General features: G+C 28.9%; 1 protein-coding gene across 2 annotated transcripts in view; it reads right to left on the bottom strand.

The window, feature by feature from the left end:
• Nucleotides 1-19,795, bottom strand: part of LOC107452310 (diacylglycerol kinase theta) — a 41,581-nt gene that overhangs the window by 14,539 nt on the left and 7,247 nt on the right. For both annotated transcript variants that reach the window (XM_043043102.2, XM_043043101.2), the window contains exons 5-11: nucleotides 19,628-19,770; nucleotides 15,317-15,381; nucleotides 12,518-12,668; nucleotides 10,071-10,255; nucleotides 7,800-7,924; nucleotides 4,163-4,420; nucleotides 2,904-3,086 (exon numbers count right to left, since the gene is read on the bottom strand). In XM_043043102.2, coding sequence (XP_042899036.1) covers nucleotides 2,904-3,086; nucleotides 4,163-4,420; nucleotides 7,800-7,924; nucleotides 10,071-10,255; nucleotides 12,518-12,668; nucleotides 15,317-15,381; nucleotides 19,628-19,770 — 1,110 coding nt within the window. The remainder of the gene's footprint in view (nucleotides 1-2,903; nucleotides 3,087-4,162; nucleotides 4,421-7,799; nucleotides 7,925-10,070; nucleotides 10,256-12,517; nucleotides 12,669-15,316; nucleotides 15,382-19,627; nucleotides 19,771-19,795) is intronic.

Here is a 19,795-nt window from a genome sequence, read left to right as displayed (position 1 = left end):
TTGATTTTATTCAGCGACCGAAATTTAAAACATTTTCTGAACATTTAACAAAAACAGAATGTAGAAAGTGGCTTTTAACTATTTTCTTTTTATTAGTCATGCGATGAACGCTAAAACAGAATTTCAAAAAACTGATAAAACAAAATTTATTTCTGAAAAAAAAAAGAAAACACTATTTTACAATGAGCAGTTTATTACACAGAAATACCAAATACATAAAAATCCCAATCTATAATCTTTTGTTGTTTAGGTTAGTTTTTCTGTTGCACAGCGAAATGAGATTTTCGTCCCACTTTTTTATTTGAATTTTGCCCGATGGAATTTTGCAATGTTGTATATTCGCACGTTTTAAAACATTTTTATGTGTGTCTATTACGATGCTTTTTGAATTATTTAAAAAACTACACAACTTAAGTTTCAAAATTGCACAGCTATGAATTAAGGAAAAAAAATAACTTACGTTCTCTAGTTATTGTCACAGAATTAAAAACAAATTTGGTCTCAAAAGTTTAACAAAAAATATTGGTTTGTTATTGCGACCTAGGTCAGAAAAACACGATTTACTGCTGTGACTTATTAGTTTAAGAAATAAAGTAATTGCAATAAATCGGCGTTTTACTAACTTAAGTGTCAATAACTTATTATAAAAGAGAGTTCTATTTAAATTTACATCGGGGTGGGGATTTTGCAAACACAGTTGTTAATGTATGTTTTCAGAACCCTTATCAGTAATGAAGATGGTTTCGTTTTCATATAAACGAGTATAGTTAAAAAAAGTTCTTATTTGTTTAGTATATAGAAAAAAATTACTGCATCATGAGTAATTAAAATTTATCTGTAAAAGTCAAATATATAAGTAGCTACCATACATACTACTATCATCTACTTCTTAAATTAGATTTATAAGTATCGAAAAAATTATAAATATAAAAAAATACGTGAATTTCACATCTATTAAATATAAATTATTTATATATTTAACTGGTTCTTAAGGACAAATTATTATCAGTAAATTTTATTTCATCAAAACTTTCTATTAAGTAATACACAGATTTTCAAGTCTTTGGAAAATGAAAAAAAAATGTACAACTTAAATTTTGAAAAATACAATAAAATATTATTAAAAATCAAACTTTAAGCGGATATGAATTTATTTTTTATTACAAAAATAATTTTAATTAAAATTTAATGTCGATATATTTTTTAAATCTGAACTCTTGCGTGGAAATGAAGAGCTTGTATTTAAAACATGATAATTATTTTTACAGATAGATATGCATTTTCTTTTTTAGATGAATGGGTTTAGTTTATTAAATGCTTTTGATGATGAACTAAAAAAATTTCTTCTTAAAATATTTTTTTTTCTCGTAAAAGTGCATGTTTTCTCTTTAACCTACAATAATTATATGTACTTAAAATAATTATAGTTCGTAAACTTCATAAAAGTTCATTCTAACTAAATTTTTTTATAAATAAGGATAGTAAAATAAGTTTAGGAAAAGTGAATAACTGTGCAATGAAGTATAAGTTAAGCATTGAAGAATGACTTAATCAGGCAAGAACATGTCAAATATTGAAAAATGTGCTACACGGTGAAGAACATGTTCGCTTTCATTTCAAAAGCACTTAAATTTTCAGGGTTTAAAACGCGTTATAGTCGACTCTATTTTACAATAATTGGAACAATGCTTTTAAAAAAATTATTTTCATTATTAACATACGTTTCGCTAACATCCTTTTGATATTTCTATAATTTTTAATGCCAATTTTTTAACGCACATGTTAAGCAGCTAATATGTTAAACAGTGAAGAATATATTGAGTGTTATTTTGAAGATACTTAAAATTTCAGGAATAAGAATGCAATATAGTCTACTATGATTAAAAGATTAGTTAAGCGAATGTCTTTTTTAACGAAATTCTGAATGGGAATTTTTTTTTGTTAACATCCTTTTGATAATTCTACAATTTATAATGCTGATTCTTTTGTAGATTATTTTGAGTAATGAAAAGCGTTTTGAACATTAAATAGCATGTTAGCATAATAAAACATATTAGCAAGTGAAAATACTTCCGCAAGTAAAGAAAACATGCTAAGATTTGAAGAACATATTAATCACTGAAGAACATGTTGTGTCTTTCTGAACATACTTAAACTTCGTCTCAAGAGTCATAGAAATTTAAATTTCCGTACTACGAGGACTTATTATATTCGACTATATAATGAACCTCTTAGTAACTACATAATTTTGAAGAAAACGGTTATAAAAGTGCCTATTTAAAAATATTATCTGAAACTAAAGGTATGCACAATATTTGGGTCAATTTTTGAGAGAATTCTTAACTTACATGCTTAGTATTTTGTTTAAATTAAACTATATCTAAGCACATTACAAATAGTTTATAACGGCCACCTGGTGCATAGATTTAGATATAAATATGATTCCGGGCAGCGTATTGACAAAACATACCGTAGATTGTAAAGGGGTTGGCGAAAATATCTATCGGCGTTGAAGGAGCGTCTCGCAAATCGCCAANTTTTTATCTTTTTGGCTCGTAATTTTTTCATTAACCCCGGAAATATGACGGGCACGGGAAATGGCGGACGAAACTTCACCCCATCATTTTAACGGATGCAAGAATAAAGCATTGAAATACCTTGATTTACTTTGTAAAGCCTTAATTAAAGAAGGCGCAGTTTTCAGCAAGAAAACGTGTTTTATAAGCATCTTTTTGATGTTTTCATATTTCTGATTTATATTTCTATATTTTCTGATGATGATTCGCTCACAAATTCGCTAAAATCTTACCCAACAAATTATTTCCTTCAAATTTCTTTTTGTTTTACTTGCTGTTAAATTAAATATTATGGAACATGTTATTAATGTTTGGATTTTAAATTACCTGCTGTTAAATTTGTTTGGATTTTCTTCTCTGGCGTTGTGAAAATCTAAACATAAAGAGGCATCGATTCCAATACCAAAATAATTATTCATAACGAAAATGGCGGTGTTGTCTTCAGAACTCCCAGCATTAAGTCCTGACTTATCATCACCTTTCTCGTCAACGTGAAATACAACAGTCCATCTGAAACAACACATATAAATTCACATATAAATTCACATTTATTTCATAGGTTTAGATCTGTTTTAATCTGAATTAAGATCTGTTTTCTTAATGATTTAAATGATTTGTTTCAATCATAATTGGAGTTGGAATTGGGTTTGAACGAATTCAGCAGTGCTTTTTTAAAGTTTAAAAAAAAATTTAAAAAAAACATAATTCCATGCATGTTGATTCTAATGTGTGAAAGAAATACGAAACATTGGAAGTTGCAGAAGCATAAGAAAAGTGTATAAGCATGTTTCAATTAGCTAGTATTTTAGTATTTTTTATTTATTTATTTCATATTCATGATCCTTGATATTTTTAAAACCTCTTTTTTATGTTAAAAAAATTGAGCAATAAAAATATATTTTCCTGACAGGTATTTTACAAGAGTCCAAAATTTCCACAACATAACAGAACAAAATACGCATAACGTCATACATGAAATTCTTACGAGTTCAATGTAGGTAACATCTATTTTGTTATTAAAAAAATAATCCTAAGAAACTAAAGCGGAAAGATGCTACTTAATTGAAAAATTCGATCGCTTCAAAAATGCAGAAAATTGAAAACAACAGTCGACAGTTTCAAGCGCTCAAAAACAGGTTCCCATTTTCAAGTTCCAATTTGTATTTTTTTTTAAAGCAAATGAAGTTTTTAATCAAGTAATATCGTATTTCCTATTAGATTGATATATTGGTAATTTTCTACAAAGATCCTCTCCTAGACAATTTGAAAATGTGACTTATTATTGTATTGTTTCAAGTCTTTTAATTCAAACGCATATTAAAACATGTAAATTAATTTTATCAAATTTAAAAAAAAAAGCATAAAGCATCTCTGACACCTTTATTATAGTTTTTTGTTCTTTAGACGTAACAATTGCCTTAGAAATGCGTTAAACGGTACTTTCTCTAAAAATAATAATATTTAAGCTATTTCATTATTAGTGATAACTCTTAGCTTATTTTTGTAGCAAAACTTTCTAAATTTTCGAGAATAGGTTATTAGCATAAATTATTTAAACGATATCCATAAGAAAGATTAAAGTTTACCTATCTAATCTAATTTCTTCGGCTTCGATGACATCTTTGAGAATGGATAGTGGCTCTTCACCTCCTGTGTAGCCAGGTCCCCACCTAAGGACTCGAGCTAAATCATTTCCAGTCCCTAAAGGCAGAATCGCGCATGGTGGTGATTGACACTCGGAATCTTGTCCAACGTTGTCCAGGCATTGCAAAACCCAACCAACAGTTCCATCTCCGCCACATACGAGAATTTTGTAGTCTCGGATGTGGCGAAACACATACAGTCTGAAAACAGAAACAAAACAAATAATGTTGGAGTTAGTACAGGAAGGTTACATTCACTGTAAGAAATACCGGATCAAATTACGATACAAAGTACCGCCATTTTAAGTGCCTCATCCATAAAATTCATATTATCTTAAAATCTATTTTTACAGTAAAATATTATACCGTAATTTTTACAGTAATATTTATTTAATTCAGGGATTTACATTATTCGGTTAATGATTCAGAGATTTTAAGGCAAAAACGTTATTTTATAGATGTCATTGAACAGCCGACCTGTTTTTGGGTTTACGACTACAAATGTTCAACGCCATGACCTTGTAATTTTGAACCAAATCCAGAAGACAAAGAAACTCCTGAATTAAGTATTGGGAGAAATTAGAATTCGTGGAGGACTTTTTGACGGAGCTAACCAGCCTTTGCGTTATATGGATAGGAAAAACCTAAAATCCTCCCATGGTTAACCTGACAGCAAGGGGACTTTCCTATCTTTCCTTCCAGACGCGGATACGTACCTAGGTTAGTAAAACCCTTACCCGTATAATCCGCGTCTGGCCTCTATTCTAGCCAACCTCAACCCCGGGAACGTGCTTGATCACTGGCAATTATTTGAAATTTCAAAGGAAAGGTGATTACAATTTTGTTTACAAATATACAGAAATATTCATTTGAATATAGTTTAAGCAAGAATTTGTTTTTTAGTATATGTGACATAGAAAGTGACAATAAATGAATTTTGAAAAGTAAATTATTAAATAAATGGTTAATTTAAAAAAAAATTAAGTTATCCATTAAAATTTTGATTTCCAGGTATTATATAATAAAATAAAGTAATTAAAATGTTATAATAATAAATGAGAAGTTGAATAGAAAAATATATACAATATTTACAACATATAAGTAAGCATTCCAAAATATATATATATATATTTTTTTTTTACTTAAAATTTTAGAATATTATCATTATCAGAAAGAAAATTCATTACTAATACAGCAAGGGGACTGTAATCCATGATCCGTCTACCACTGAGGATATTTAACATCATCACTGTGATCGGTGCAAGCCGGATGTGGAATTCGTATCGACCAGCCATCACTATTATTCGAACTCGGTTCAAGTCATTGGTAAAAATGGATTTTTCGGTAAGGAATTAGTTCCGGAACACTTTATCATAATTTGATCCGAAATTTTTTCAAAATGTACATAGAGGTTACTTAACTCTCAAAGGTCACACACATAATACTTAGATATTATTTATTTTTTAAAAACACATTAAGCTTGGTCAAAGCATTTTTTAAGGATCTGTTGCAATAACAACACTTTTTAGGGAATATTATGCTATTTTTATAGTTGTTCTAAGTTCATAACATTTAATCGTGACTGTTAAGTTTTGCTTATTTTTAGCAAGCACCACCTATGCCGATTTTGAAAATGGAACAAATTAGCAGTATGAAAAAAAGACACGATATTGCCCGTAGAAGCATTTATAATCTAATGCTTTAATATTTCAAAAGTTAATACAGCACTGTATTGTCTAGGCTCATAAAATTTTGCGAAAATTGAATATAAATTGAATTAAAATGCTTTTAATTAATTTGAAAAATTTTGAACTTAGTGAGTAGGGGGAAAATGAGCGCTAAACCCCATTTTTAGGATTGAAGACCTCTCTTTGGGTGCTATGGGTGCTTTGGTACTATGGGATGGGCACTTCACTCCACTTCGGATCGGGTACCTCTCGTCTATAGGAGGAGCACTGCACCCCGCTTCCTCAGTATGGATGAGTGTTCAACCCCGCTAATAAGCTCTTAGTAGAAAAAAAGTAGCAAGGCTCTTTACTTAATATGGTTTGGACTAAACAAACGCTTCTTAAAAGTTTTGGGTATTTATTTCTTCACATCTATATGTAATTTTGAAAAATTTGACTTGTGAAAAAATTTACACAGTGTAGGATAAATTGTGGATTTTTTATATCTTTCACAACGAAGCACTCATTTGAAACTTGCTAAAGATTAAAAAACTGAGCTTTCAAAAATACCCTTATGCGTCAAGAAATAAGTACTCAAAATTTTTAAGATGGATTTGTTTACTCTAAACAATACTACGTTAAGAGCATATTTGTAGTTGGCATATTGGAGGACAACTTGCGAATTTTTTATAATTTTTGAATTTAAGGAATTCATTTGAAACTTGCTACAGATCCTAAAGTACGCGCCAAATTTTTCAAATATACCCATAGCTGTGACAAAATAAGTGGCCATAATTTTTAAGAAGCATTTGTTTAGTCCAAATCATACTACGTAGAGAGCCTTGCTACATATCCCTACTAGGAGCTTATTAGTGGGGTTGAACTCTCATCAATACGGAGGAAGTGGGGTGCAGCACTTATCCTGCAGATGAGAGGTCATCGATCCGAAGTGGGGTGTAGCGCTCATTTTTCCCCAACTTAGATGGAAAAGTTTCCCCGTTTCAAAAATGTAAGCTATTTCTCAGTTTTAAGGTGTATATTATTCTATACGGCAAGGTGATATGCATTATTTAAAATTATAGCTTTGTCATAAAGTTAAGGACTGACTGACTTCTTTTTCTAAGAAAAAGAGCTTCAGAAAACATCCTTAAACATTCTCAGAAAAATTTGCTCAAAGTTGAACCGAAAAATTGGTACTCAAAAAGTCTCCACGGCTTCAATTAATGTTAAATTTAAATGCATATTGTTACCGTGTGTACTGCAAATTAATTTCAACGGAAGTGTTATTTAACCTAATATCTTATTACGGTTTTTGTTAGTTTTGAAGACATTACGGCTAAATATGCTCTATATTTTTAACATAGTGCAAATTTTGTGGTCAAATCTGTCAGATTCTTTCATGGCACTTTTCTTGAAAAATAAGTTAATAAATTAAGTCTAAAAAAAGTTAAATTAGTATTATTTTATTAATTTCTTTCATTGCATATAATTTATTAAAAAAAATTTTAAAACACTATCTAATTTTTTTTTTTTTTTTTTATTTTTTATAGTTTTTTTTCTTCCAAAGAACTGTAACATTTATTATATCCTGAAACGTATTTTTCGTAGTGTCAAATAAATATCTAAAATATTCTATCTGGAAAAATTTCTATTGATTCCCTCCAAAAAAAAAACGTGTTGTAAATTAAGAGACAAATTTTGAGTTTTAATTAATTTTAAATTAAATAAAAAAAGATTTTGTTAAGTTTATTAAACTCTAGTATAGCAAGAAACATTTCTAATCAGAAAAATTAAGAAATTAAAGGTATTGAAAAAGATTTAAAGTTTTATTGATTATTTTTTTCAAGTAAGACATAACTTTTTTTTAAAAAAATGGAATAATGCAATAGCATGAAGGGGAGAGGAAAAGTTACCCCGGTAAGGGTCCACCGTTTTCAAGATCATAAACTTGGTATGGATTGAGTAGCCGCCTAAAAGATGAAATCAATTCCATTCCTTGGCATCCACCACTTTTTACGTTAACAAAGACTAGAAGAGGCTGCAAAAAATATCGTTATTAGTGTTTGAGACCTTACGAAGTTCAAGTTAAAAATATTTTAAACTTATTGAGTATGTTTATTTTGGAAAATATCGAGAAAAAAGCATATGGGAAAAGAAAAAAATTGTAGAATCAGTTGGAGTATCTAACGCATCTAGAGTAGTAAGAGAATTACGACATACGACATACGGGTATCATTCTATGATTAGTAGATAGCAAAAATTTACAGAATAGAAACGAAAGAAAATTTCCTCCTAGATTTGACTTGGGGTGATCGACAAGATGTTGTATATTAGGACAGATAAATGTAAATTAAACTTATTCTTAAATATATTTCAGCAATGAGGGAGAAAAACATTACCACAGCCACTAATTTGTATCACGAACTAGAAAAAGAATAATTTTCATAACGAAAATAACAGCAAGATGTTTAAAGAATATGGAGATAAATTCATCCGAAACTGTATAATAACAAGAGAAACAATATCTTAAGAACTTGTGGTTTCACTAGAAAAATGAATAAACTGAAATTAGTGAAATTCTCGAGAATTTGAAAGATGTCTTCCGATTTGATAATGAGTATATTTTCGTTGGAACCACTGACACTTGGCTGCTGGTTAGGGATCATAAAAGTATTGACTTTTCTATTATTTTCAGGAAGTTCTTTGTGCTTTTCAGCTTTAAGATAATGTTTCTTCCGTACTAATCTTTAAATTGCTGAAAAGATATATCCCTTTAAATTGCTGTAAAATACATATACTTTCGCAAAGAAACTTAGTAATTTAACCGTTGCCGAACAAAATTTTTCCACGTTCTTGGTGTCCTTCGTACTTACAATACAAGGAGATTGGAATTAATTACATGCAACTCGAGAAGATGTAAAGTGATTAAGCCTAACCATGTAAGTAAAATCAGATTTGATTGGATATCTGTAGACGACGTCACACGTTGTGTTGAAATCCACAAATGCCTCAATTTACATACGATGACGTCACTCGCAGGTTCCAATTGTTTTTACTACCTGTCAAACAGCCCGAACCATCTAAAAGTTAACTTTTCACAGCTCTTCACTCTCTCTGAAAATGTCAGTTCCGTCTATAATTGACTATAGAAGGTTATGACAAGTAGTTCAAAATCGACAAAGAGAGAATTGTTGTGGAATCAGTTACCACTTTTGGCGAAGTTTCTCTTAAATCTCTCCTTCATATTTCACTTCGATATCTTTTTTTACCAGCCAAGAGACTCGTAACAAGGCATATAAATTAGTATAATTAACAGTACTTTAAATATAAAATTCTAATTAAAATTTTATTTCGTTTGCAAATTTTTCTTCCAGAAATAACTTCCTGACAAAAACAAAAATAATATTGGTATATAAGGACATAAATAATTTGATAAAAATGACAAATATATCTTTTATAGTTTTTTAAAATCTAATTATTTTGCAAAAAATATATTGATTTTTGCATGTAAGTTAATTTTGTTTTACTAAATACTTTGAATAGTTAGGATTAATTTTTAAAACTATAAGAAAGTATATATCTATAACAACTTACGGATTTCAGATTCTGTCTATGTTCATGTTAATTTCTTTAAGTAAAGATTAGCTCTCAAATAATCACAGAATGTCATCTGTATGTATTACGCATAGATATAGTAATGAAAGTTACTCGATTTCATAACAACGAAGAGAAAGTTTTACTTCTTTTTTGAAGTAGTATAATTATTATACTTTATATATATTTGTAGTAATAAATTGTTAGAAAACTATCAGTTTGATACATTCAAATAAGAAAACTTTACCTATTCCTAGAACTCTCCAAATAAAATTTAGCTTTCTTTAAAAATGAAATCTAATGTTAGTCAAGTCAGAACAGTTTTTTCAGAATTTTACAAAGAATATTATAACATAAATTAATCATGAAATCACAGTATAGAACATTATTTCCTTAAGTTCATAATCAATTATTTCGTAAAATTTAATGAAATATTGCCTTAAAAATTGCAAAATCTATTTTTTTTTAATTTAAAAATTCCAAATTGAAAAAAATTACTTTTAAAAGTAAGCTAATTATAAAATACATACATTTTCAATGAAAATGCTTCTTTTCATAATATGAATAATATAAAAAGACGAACCACTTACCCTTATTCCATGGGGCACCATGTCTGGCAGGAGATTTGGCAGGAGAAGGACTAGAAGGTTTTTATCGTCATAAACTGTTTCTCTAAGCATGTAAAAACATTTGACAGCAATATCTGCGTTGTCATAGCTAATAATTAGAGATCCATATTCATAGTAAATAGGACCAAGATCCCTGAATTTATATGCTGAAATAGATTTTCAAAATATGTTAAAAACTTATAAAAATTACGCATCTATTATAAATCTTTTTAACAGCATACAAGTTTATTTTTTTATCTAATTTTTATATGATTATTTTATCTATAAAAATTCCTTACTTTATTTTATCTTCAATAAAATATTAAATTATAATGTTCGTAATTAGTTTCTTCTTTGGAATTACATAAAGAAATTATAATATAATTATTATAGAACACTCTGATAAAGAAAAATAAATACTATAAGTGAAACAATTTTTATATCAACGATTTCGTAGATGATGCTTTAAAAAAAAATCATTTTCAAATTTTTACTCATCATTTTTTTTAATGATAAACAAAAGAAATTTGAAAACAAAGAGGCATCTATAAGCAAATTTTACATTAACAAAATACAAAAGTAGAATAGCATACTGCAACGTATGCAATTGGGAACCTGCAAGCGCCATTACGTAGCTGCTGAATCATGGCATTTGCTTATGCCACGATTTAGTAGCCAATCAGGTTTGACACCCATACGTGATGTCATTTACTAGTACCCAATTAAACCTGATCCGATGATTGAAAATTATGATTAACACGCTGTCTTAATTATACACAACCAATTGATTTCAGCGGTCTTTTTCTTCTCGAGTTACAGATAGCCAATTGAATCATTTGACCACATATTAATGATTTAAATAAATATTTCAGTCAGAAATATACGTTGTTTTTTCTTAACTTATATTTCTATACATATCTATTTTTATCCAATTAGTGGGAAGTTTACTAAAACCCGGTTTTATTCGACCAATTTTATCATACTTCCAAAATATGATTTATTTACCCACTAAAATATAATTTTCTTTTACATTAAATTATTATTACCATCATCATTATTTGGAGCCATTCAAATGAAAATGTGAATATTTTTATTCATGCAGTTTTTTTTGGAAAAGAGAGAAAATGTAAGGATCCTGTTTTGTCTGACTTTATTGGGAAAAACTTCAGAACTGTATTGAAAAAATAAAAGGTTAAGCGATTTTCCTGAAGAAAAAATGGATTTTCAGGAAAATACCTTATTTTTGTTCAATCTGTCTATATCTATATACATATACAATGAAATTTGGCATACTGGTAGTTCGAAGCACGGGAAAGGTCAATGTCGTCATTTGAACATTCTGCAATAAACCTTTCGAGCAGGATGAGCGAAAAACGAATTAGAATTTTTTGATTGGTTTAAGCGTTAGGAATTGTTTGAAATTAAACTATAGATAATTCTATTTTTTTAACAATCTTTCAAAAATAAAATGTGTGATATTTGAGAGCTTATAGCTCTATTTCATAAAAAAATGTTATTTCACGTACTTTAATATCTAACTATTTTTTACTCGCTAAGTTGGATAAATTCGTTAATGTGGTAGCATGGGAGGAATACGTCACCAAATAAGTATTTCTAAAGTTATCAGAAACCACATGCTTACTCTGTTTATAGTAATTCTTTTATAGCATGTTTCAAAAAGGTAAATAATTTAAAATCAACGGTAATTGAAATTAAAAATAAAATTATTTATTTATTTAAAGGCAAAATTAATGGAAAAGTTTTGCTGAAAAACATCCATACTGTTATAGACGCCAATCATGCTTAATCAATTCAAGTATTAGGTACATATTGAAATAAATATTATTAGCTATGTGTTAGAAAACTGACGATCTTGTTTTTCTTTATTTTTTTTTATTCACCCATATCAGTGAATGACTAAACTAAATGACAATCTTCTTTCGTTTCAGTGCTGAACAAGATTTTAAGCGCATTTCTCAATAAATAGTCAATAAGGAGCATGAACATGTTCCTTGTCATGCTTAAAAACATGTCTTTTGGCAACAGTTTAATATGATTTTAGCATTTAATAACAGCTTAATAACAGTTTAATGATAATAACAGTTTAAAATTTTAAATGTTGCGACAAACTAAGTTTAAATAAGGTTTCGAATTTAGAGATTTCGCCATTCGGAAGCTTATGAACAAGAATCAAAGGCAAACATCTTTATTTCCTATTGCCAAGTAATAAACTTAGGTAATTTACTCAAATTCACTCAAATATATCTTAAAACTATCATCTACTGAGATCTTTAAAAAATTTAAAAAAATTTTTGATAATATAGTATTACTTTTCACTTATATTTTGTTAAAACTTTTAATATTTAACCCTTAGATAGTTCTATCGGAGCAGTGAGGAAAATTCCCTTCTTGAATTAGTTCATACTTACGTTTTCCTAACATTTCAAGAAGAATCATTTCATATTGTCTCTGAGACAAATTAGGTGGCAGGTTTCCTACAAAAAGAGCGACAGATGAACTTTGTAAATCTTCTTTTTGCCGTAAGCAAAACCTAGTCAATTCTTTTTGCCTAATTGATTCCTGTTTGAAAGCAAATGAAATATTCATTATTATATAAATAGTAATATGAAGCATAAATGCTCTAACTAACTATATATACAAATATGTATATATATATAAATACTAATAACCATAGAATTTCAAATAATACAGTGTAAGAAATATAAGAAAATAACATGTACTAGTATTAAGTTTGGTTATCTTAAAATTTATAGTACTATCATTACTATTATTCTATTAAACAAAAATCTGCCGAATGTATGGGTTTATTATTGATGAACATATATACACATAAACTAGGGGGTAATAAAATAATCGCCAAGCCGACATGAAAAATAATGCAACCCTGGAACAGAACAGCAGAGCGTCTTAATGCATTGTGGCGGCGTGCAAGAAAAGAAAAGTGTTTCAAGTTTTCTTTTCATCAACGACTGTGATGTTTTCTTTTTAAGAGAAAAATGCACATTTGATTAAATCTTTAGACGATCTAATATGCATAATCAAATAATTATTCTAGAAACTAAAGATAGAATGTCACAAAAAGGTTCTTTAAACAACCTTTATTTTTTAAAGGTCCACAGTTTGTTCATACCAACTGAACGTTTGATTCGAACGAAATACACTTTAAGTTTTTTTCTTCTTTTAAGTTGTGAAAACACTTTTCAAGTCTAATGTGAAATAGTTGCTTCATGTTGTTTTGATGTGATATTTTTTATTATTACTACTATTAATGTCGCACTACAACAATGCACGGCCTTTTTAGCTCTGAAACCAATAAGAACAATTGTATGAGATTCAAAACAGAACCACTGAATAAAATTACATGTTCAGTAAAATTGCCGTTCGAATCAAAATTCTATATTCCATTGCAAGTTAAGAAAAAATTGCGGTGCAGGATTTAAGTCACTATCCGCAACTGCATATAGCTCCGTTTTACTTAGTTATCAAACTATACAAATATGAAAATATTCAAAATTATACAAAAGCTTTTAAAAGTTAAACACGTCAGACAGAAATTTTATTCGTTCTATTTCTTACAATATACATCATAGACTTATTAAAAAAAGGTTATAATTTTTTAGTCTTACTGGAATCCTAGACTTGGCGACATATTTCGATAAATAAGGTGAACATTCGTTCTTGTAAGAGAAACAACTATATGACGTTGCAAGAGCATTGGATTTGATTGGACCACTAAAAATGACGCGTCTTAAGCTGACAAATCAAATTACCCTTAGCAAATCTAACGCGAGATAAAGAATTTTAACTTTTGTATCGCTGTAGAAGAAGATCGTCTACAAGAAACAATATTTATTATTCTTTCATTAGTTTTTTTAAATGCAAACAGAAAAGCGTAGATTTGTTACGATTTCTAGATATCATTTTTATTAATTCTTATTACTTGCAATATTGATTATTTAATAAGTTTTTTTTCCTCATTTCACATGATTTAAGAAAGCGAGTAAAAAAAAGTCAGTACAGCGTCGTTTCAATAGTTGATGATTAATAATATTCATTCGCGCTGGGAACTTGGCATCCATTTGGTTTGCACTTTCAAAATACTGTGGAATAAAATACTATTCTTAATGCATTAGTCGTTGCAGAGGGAAGGTGGCTGTAATGAAGGATGTGCACTGATTGCATAATTAGTATTTTTCATAAATTAATGATAAATCTGATCAATTATATCTATCAATTAAGTAGAGTTTTCGTAATTTTTTTGTCGGGCAAATGCACTGTTGAAAAAATGAGTTGTCGGACAAACGGACCTGTTTGTTGACCAAGAGAGTTTTTATTTTTCTGATGATTCTGTTTGAGTTTCTTTTCGTAATTTGTTATTTGTATTTCATGTCTTTTCCTGGACTTCTATACAAAACCATCGGGGTACTGAGGGAGTTAATTTAGGCATTTGCTTCTCCCTCAATTAGAAATAGTTTTGTTTTTATGGCTACCGGGGCCGGTACCACCTGAAGACGTCGGCTTCGGTGGTCATATTTTTATTTTTATTTCCTTGGTTTCCTTTACTGTTTGGTAAGAGTAACTATCGAGAAGTTGAGTTGTCGAGCAAATGGAGTCGGACAATCGAGCAGTCGGGCAACTAAGTGTCGGGAAAATGTACCAAATCCACTTATTCCTTTAAGCGGGTTTGGTACAATTTCCAAATATAATTAACAAAAATTATGTTTTCCACTATACCAGCCGGGCAGCCAAATCTACAAGATTATTTTTTTAGTTTTATTTTCCCTTTTTCTTGCTTTACTCTTTTTTTAAACTCTTTTCATTAACATATTGAATTTTTTTATTTTTTTTAAAATCGTGTATAACAGTTTCCAAAAAAAATGACAGTTAATAAATAATTTTTAATCTTAAAAATTAGTGGAAAAATATCTCCCATTACATATCTTCCATTTTGTAACAAGATTAAAAAATATACATAAATTTCATTTATTATGAAAATAAAATTAAAAATAAAATAATACTATTTAAATTGGAAAATAATTATTAAAAAAATTGAGCTTTAAAAAAAACTTATTTTAACATTAGGTTATTTATAACCCTCAAAACAATGAAACTATTTGAGGTAAAATATGAAGTTTAAAATGTGATTACTGATTCATCTGATAAATAAGTTTAAAATCTAAAAAAAATTAAAACGTAATTAAACTTACTCTTGCTATATTTTTGATTAATTCCCAAGGGCTTTCTTGATTATCCATTGGCCTTTCGTGAACAGCTGAAATTTAACAAAAAATTTCATATATTCATTAATAAAAAGAATTTCTATAACAAAAATGCAATAGCATTATAAATATTCTTGTTTATGAATTTACATACAACACAATGACACAACCTTATATGGAACAGTAATAGCAAATTTACGAAACACTGAAATGAAATTAGAACAGATTCGTTCTGCAACCACTAGAATTTTTTGCATTGTATCCCTTGACGCTATCTGTCTTGCTAGAATAAATTTTAAAATCTTGCCAGAATAAATTTTAAAACGGATTTATTTCGAAATTTTTATTCACAAATAAATCAAAAGTCAAATATTTGTTTCCTTTTGCATTTTTAGCAGCGAGATTCAATCATACAGCAAAAATTAGATTTGGTGCCCAAGTAAGTAAATCAATTAAGCAATCAATTATTTTGAAACGCACCCAATAACTAAATTATTTTTGAAAGGAGAAAAAAACACGAACAAATTAATACCATTATATGTTTTTAGAATCCATGTCAAAAATTTAGTCAAAAAGGAATTTCCCCCTTTTTTAGATCCGAAGGAAGCAGACAGGAGTTAAAAGAAACATCTCCAAGTATTATCAAGCTATTTATTCTGATTTTGATGTTTTTCATCTCGTCTATTCATTCGCATACCTGCCAACTCTTCCGGATTTTCCGGAGGATTTTATTTTCATATTTAAAGTGGTAGCAATACTCATGTTATTCTAATTAACTTTTTGAATTATAATGATAATTATAAATGAGTTTGACCACCACTACATATAAATAATTACAATAAATATATAAAAGCATAATAATCCTTGCACAAGCGAATTTCAACAGGATCAAAATATAAATATATTTTTGAGTCAGATTGTTTTTCGTTTATTGTTTTACAACCACTCTGAAAATCCATTCTCGGAAAGAGTGAAAGTTGGCAGGTATGCATTCGGCTGATTTCAATAGCCTATTTTCTTTCATTTTCTTGCTTAAATAAGGGTTTGTATATACTAGTATGTATACTTTTTTGTCTTTAATATCAATAAGGATTCTATAGATATATATTAAGGTGGTGATTACCGATCACTTAAAATAGGAGTCCCGAAATAAGGTTAAGAAAATTTGATAATACTTTACCAACCAAATTATTGCAAGAATTCAGGCGACAAAATATTTGGTTGCAAATAAAATGAGTTAGTCTCGATACAAATATCAATCAAATAATTTGCTACAAAAAAATTTTAAGATATCTAACTCATGTTACTTTTAAAATTAATTGCTTGTGACTCATTCCACTTGACACGTTAAGTATATCAAGTGCAAAGAAAATGAGTTAGTTTCGCTACAACTACCAATCAAGTAGTTTGCAAAAAAAAAAAAAAAAAAAAAAAAAAAAAAAAAAAAAAAACTAAGATGTCTAACTTGTGTTATCTTTAAAGTTAATTGCTTGTGATTCATTCCACTTTACACATCAAGTATATAAAATTTGAAATAGTTGTGGAGAGTCCCCGATAAAAAGATTTATCAACATTAATGCTCTATACTTGTCCCATACAAGTACGAATATTAATCCTCATTGTTATGCAAAAAATATTAAAATTTGCGTGAAATTTACTGGCGTGAAATTAATCTTGTGGTGTACATTCATCACTCTAATAAAATAACCCATATTAATGGTAAAAAGTATTAAATTTACGGGCTATAGTCAAACGGCAATAGTGCTGTAATTCTCCCTCCGAAATAGGAAACCTTTCAATAATAAATTCTCAAAAATGAGTTAACTTTCAATCTATTTTTAACAGTAATTTTCAGCTATGAAAGTACAATAATATGTGCAATGCGCAAAAAAACGAACCACCCTGTTGATCTAATGATCGGATCTTCACGTTATAGGACTCAATTTTAACCTCTACTTAATTAGTGCAGATAATATTTTAATTTACGAAATCATGAACAAAAACGTACTTTTTTTAGATAAACATACCTTTTTTTGGCGGATTTGGATTTCTGTCCCCCAAAGTATAGGAGACAGCCGCCCTCTGGGAAATATGGTCCCAATAGTTTGATCAAGAATTTGGTCCAGGGTTTGAACTCGTCATTGTTAATTTTATTTTTCGTGTATTCCTCCATGACTCGAGAACTCAAAAATTTTTAAACATAATTATAAAATTCCTTTGTCCAAAGATAATTTCAAGCAAAAAATAACATCTAGCAAATATTTATTACACTTTATTCTTCTTTTAATTGCAGTCAAAAAAAATTTATTGTAAGGTACACAATTTCGTACATCATTTTAAAGAATGTAATTTTAAATGGCAGAATACAAAATTTGAGCAAAATCAGTCGAATAATTCCTGAAAAATTTAATTTCTAAAAAGTCGTACAATTAAATGCTATGCACTAATTAATAAGCATATATGAGGTCACCCCCTCGAACCATTACGATGGAGTCCTAGAACGTGAAGATCCGATCATTAGATCAAAAGTTATTCAGGGTGGTCCGTTTTTTATTTTGAGCACTATAAATAAACTAATAAAAATATGGTAGTATTACTATTATCTATTTTTTTCATTTTTTATCACAAATCTGGATGTAGAGATATGGTTAAAAATTCGTAATTTAAACTTAACAACCTCTCAACCTTTTTTGAAAACGAAACCTTGAGGCAATCACATTACATCATTACATTATAAGAGTTTTTTGAACGAGAAAAAAAGTCTGCGAATGTTTTCCGTGAATGAAAAAAAAAGAGTTAAAATTTTTTTTCGCTCACTAAATTCTGTTTAATAACTATGACTAAAAAAAAAATCCTTTATTGGTTTAAGTAGCAAATAGAGAGCATTTGGTACTGGTCGTCTTTTTCAACTATAATTAGTCAGTTTTTTTTCCGGGCCTCGTATCAGACGAAAATTAATTATCAGTCATTTTATATTCATAGCAACTTTTTGCAAATACAGTCCATAAACTGAGTTGGTTTGAGCTTCGCGCTACCGGACGAAAATTCATTATCAGTCATTATTTTATATTTATATCAAATGTTTGCAGACATAGTCTATAAACTCAGTTGGTTTGAGCATCGTGCTAATAACCCTTAGGTCATAGGTTCAAACTCCCTATGGGCTGGTGCTAGAATTGTAATTTCGGTCTTTATTATTTTGGCAGTGTTCGTTATTTTATTCTTATATGCAATATGAGAACAAAAGGACGTGACTAATTCGTATCAAAGTCGCTGTAGCTCAGAGGATAGAACGTTCAATTCTTAGTGAGGTGACACAGGTTTGAATACAAAAGATGTTTGGTTGATACGAATTCTCCTCCCACTCGCTCCGACCACTATGCTGACGAAAAATATCTTCAGTGGTAGACGATACACGTTTTAAAATCCCGTTGCCATCTGTCTAATCGTGAAAGGTTTTCGTAGTTTTCTTCTATATGTATATCAAACGAGAATCGACTCTATCAAAACATACTCCATAAACTCTAATTTATCCCACCGTTTGAATCAAGAGTTCCCTTGACTTCTGAGTTGGGTTCAAAACTACAAGGTTGCGAAGTTAAAAATTGATAATCGTAAACTCAGAATTGGATCGGCTTTTCACCGCCTGTTACTAAATAATATACTTAGAATCAATATTTAGTTGAATTCCGTGCCAACTGAAACCAGTAGTAGAATTCCAAGCGTAAGAGAAGGGAAATCACACAGGTATTTTATCATAAAAAATGTATTAAATATATGTGAAAACAAAAAATTGTGCAATAATATGCTACTTTAAGATGCAATGTTTAATAAAATGGCATGATATTTCCCTGCAACTATCTGTCAAATTTGCAAAATGTCCCCTCTGTTACATTGCATTTTTTTTAAGTTAATGAAAATGTATAAGCAATTTAAAAAGTCTTATAATAATTTGATTTACCTTGAAATGTGATAATTGAAAAAAATTACAGATAATGTTTAGGATGTTCCGAATCACAGAATATAGCGAAAATAACAGTGCATGTCAAAAATGTGGGATTTTTTTTGTTCCCTCTGTTACTAATTACCTGGCAATTAAATTATGAGGTTCTTTTATTATTTTATGCAATTAAATTAAACATTGCACCTTAAAGTAGCATATTATTGCACAATTTTTTGTTTTCACCTATATTTAATACATTTTTTAGGATAAAATACCTGCGTCATCTCCCCTCTGTTACGCTTGGAATTCTACTTAATGTAAATGATCTACTTTATATAAAAACAGCGAATACTTACATCCCTTATCTAATGATACTTCACTTAGTCTATACTTTGTAACATCAGAGGGATCTAGTCCAAATTTTTCTAAAGCCCTTTCCATAACATCGTTTACTTCATCATCACTAGTTACAGGTATCACTTGGTGTTCATCAATATTCCTGTTTTATGGGAGAGAAAAGAACT

Source organism: Parasteatoda tepidariorum, chromosome 3, assembly GCF_043381705.1.
Source record: "Parasteatoda tepidariorum isolate YZ-2023 chromosome 3, CAS_Ptep_4.0, whole genome shotgun sequence".
NCBI lineage: Eukaryota > Metazoa > Arthropoda > Arachnida > Araneae > Theridiidae > Parasteatoda > Parasteatoda tepidariorum.
This window is presented reverse-complemented; position numbering and strand designations above follow the sequence as displayed.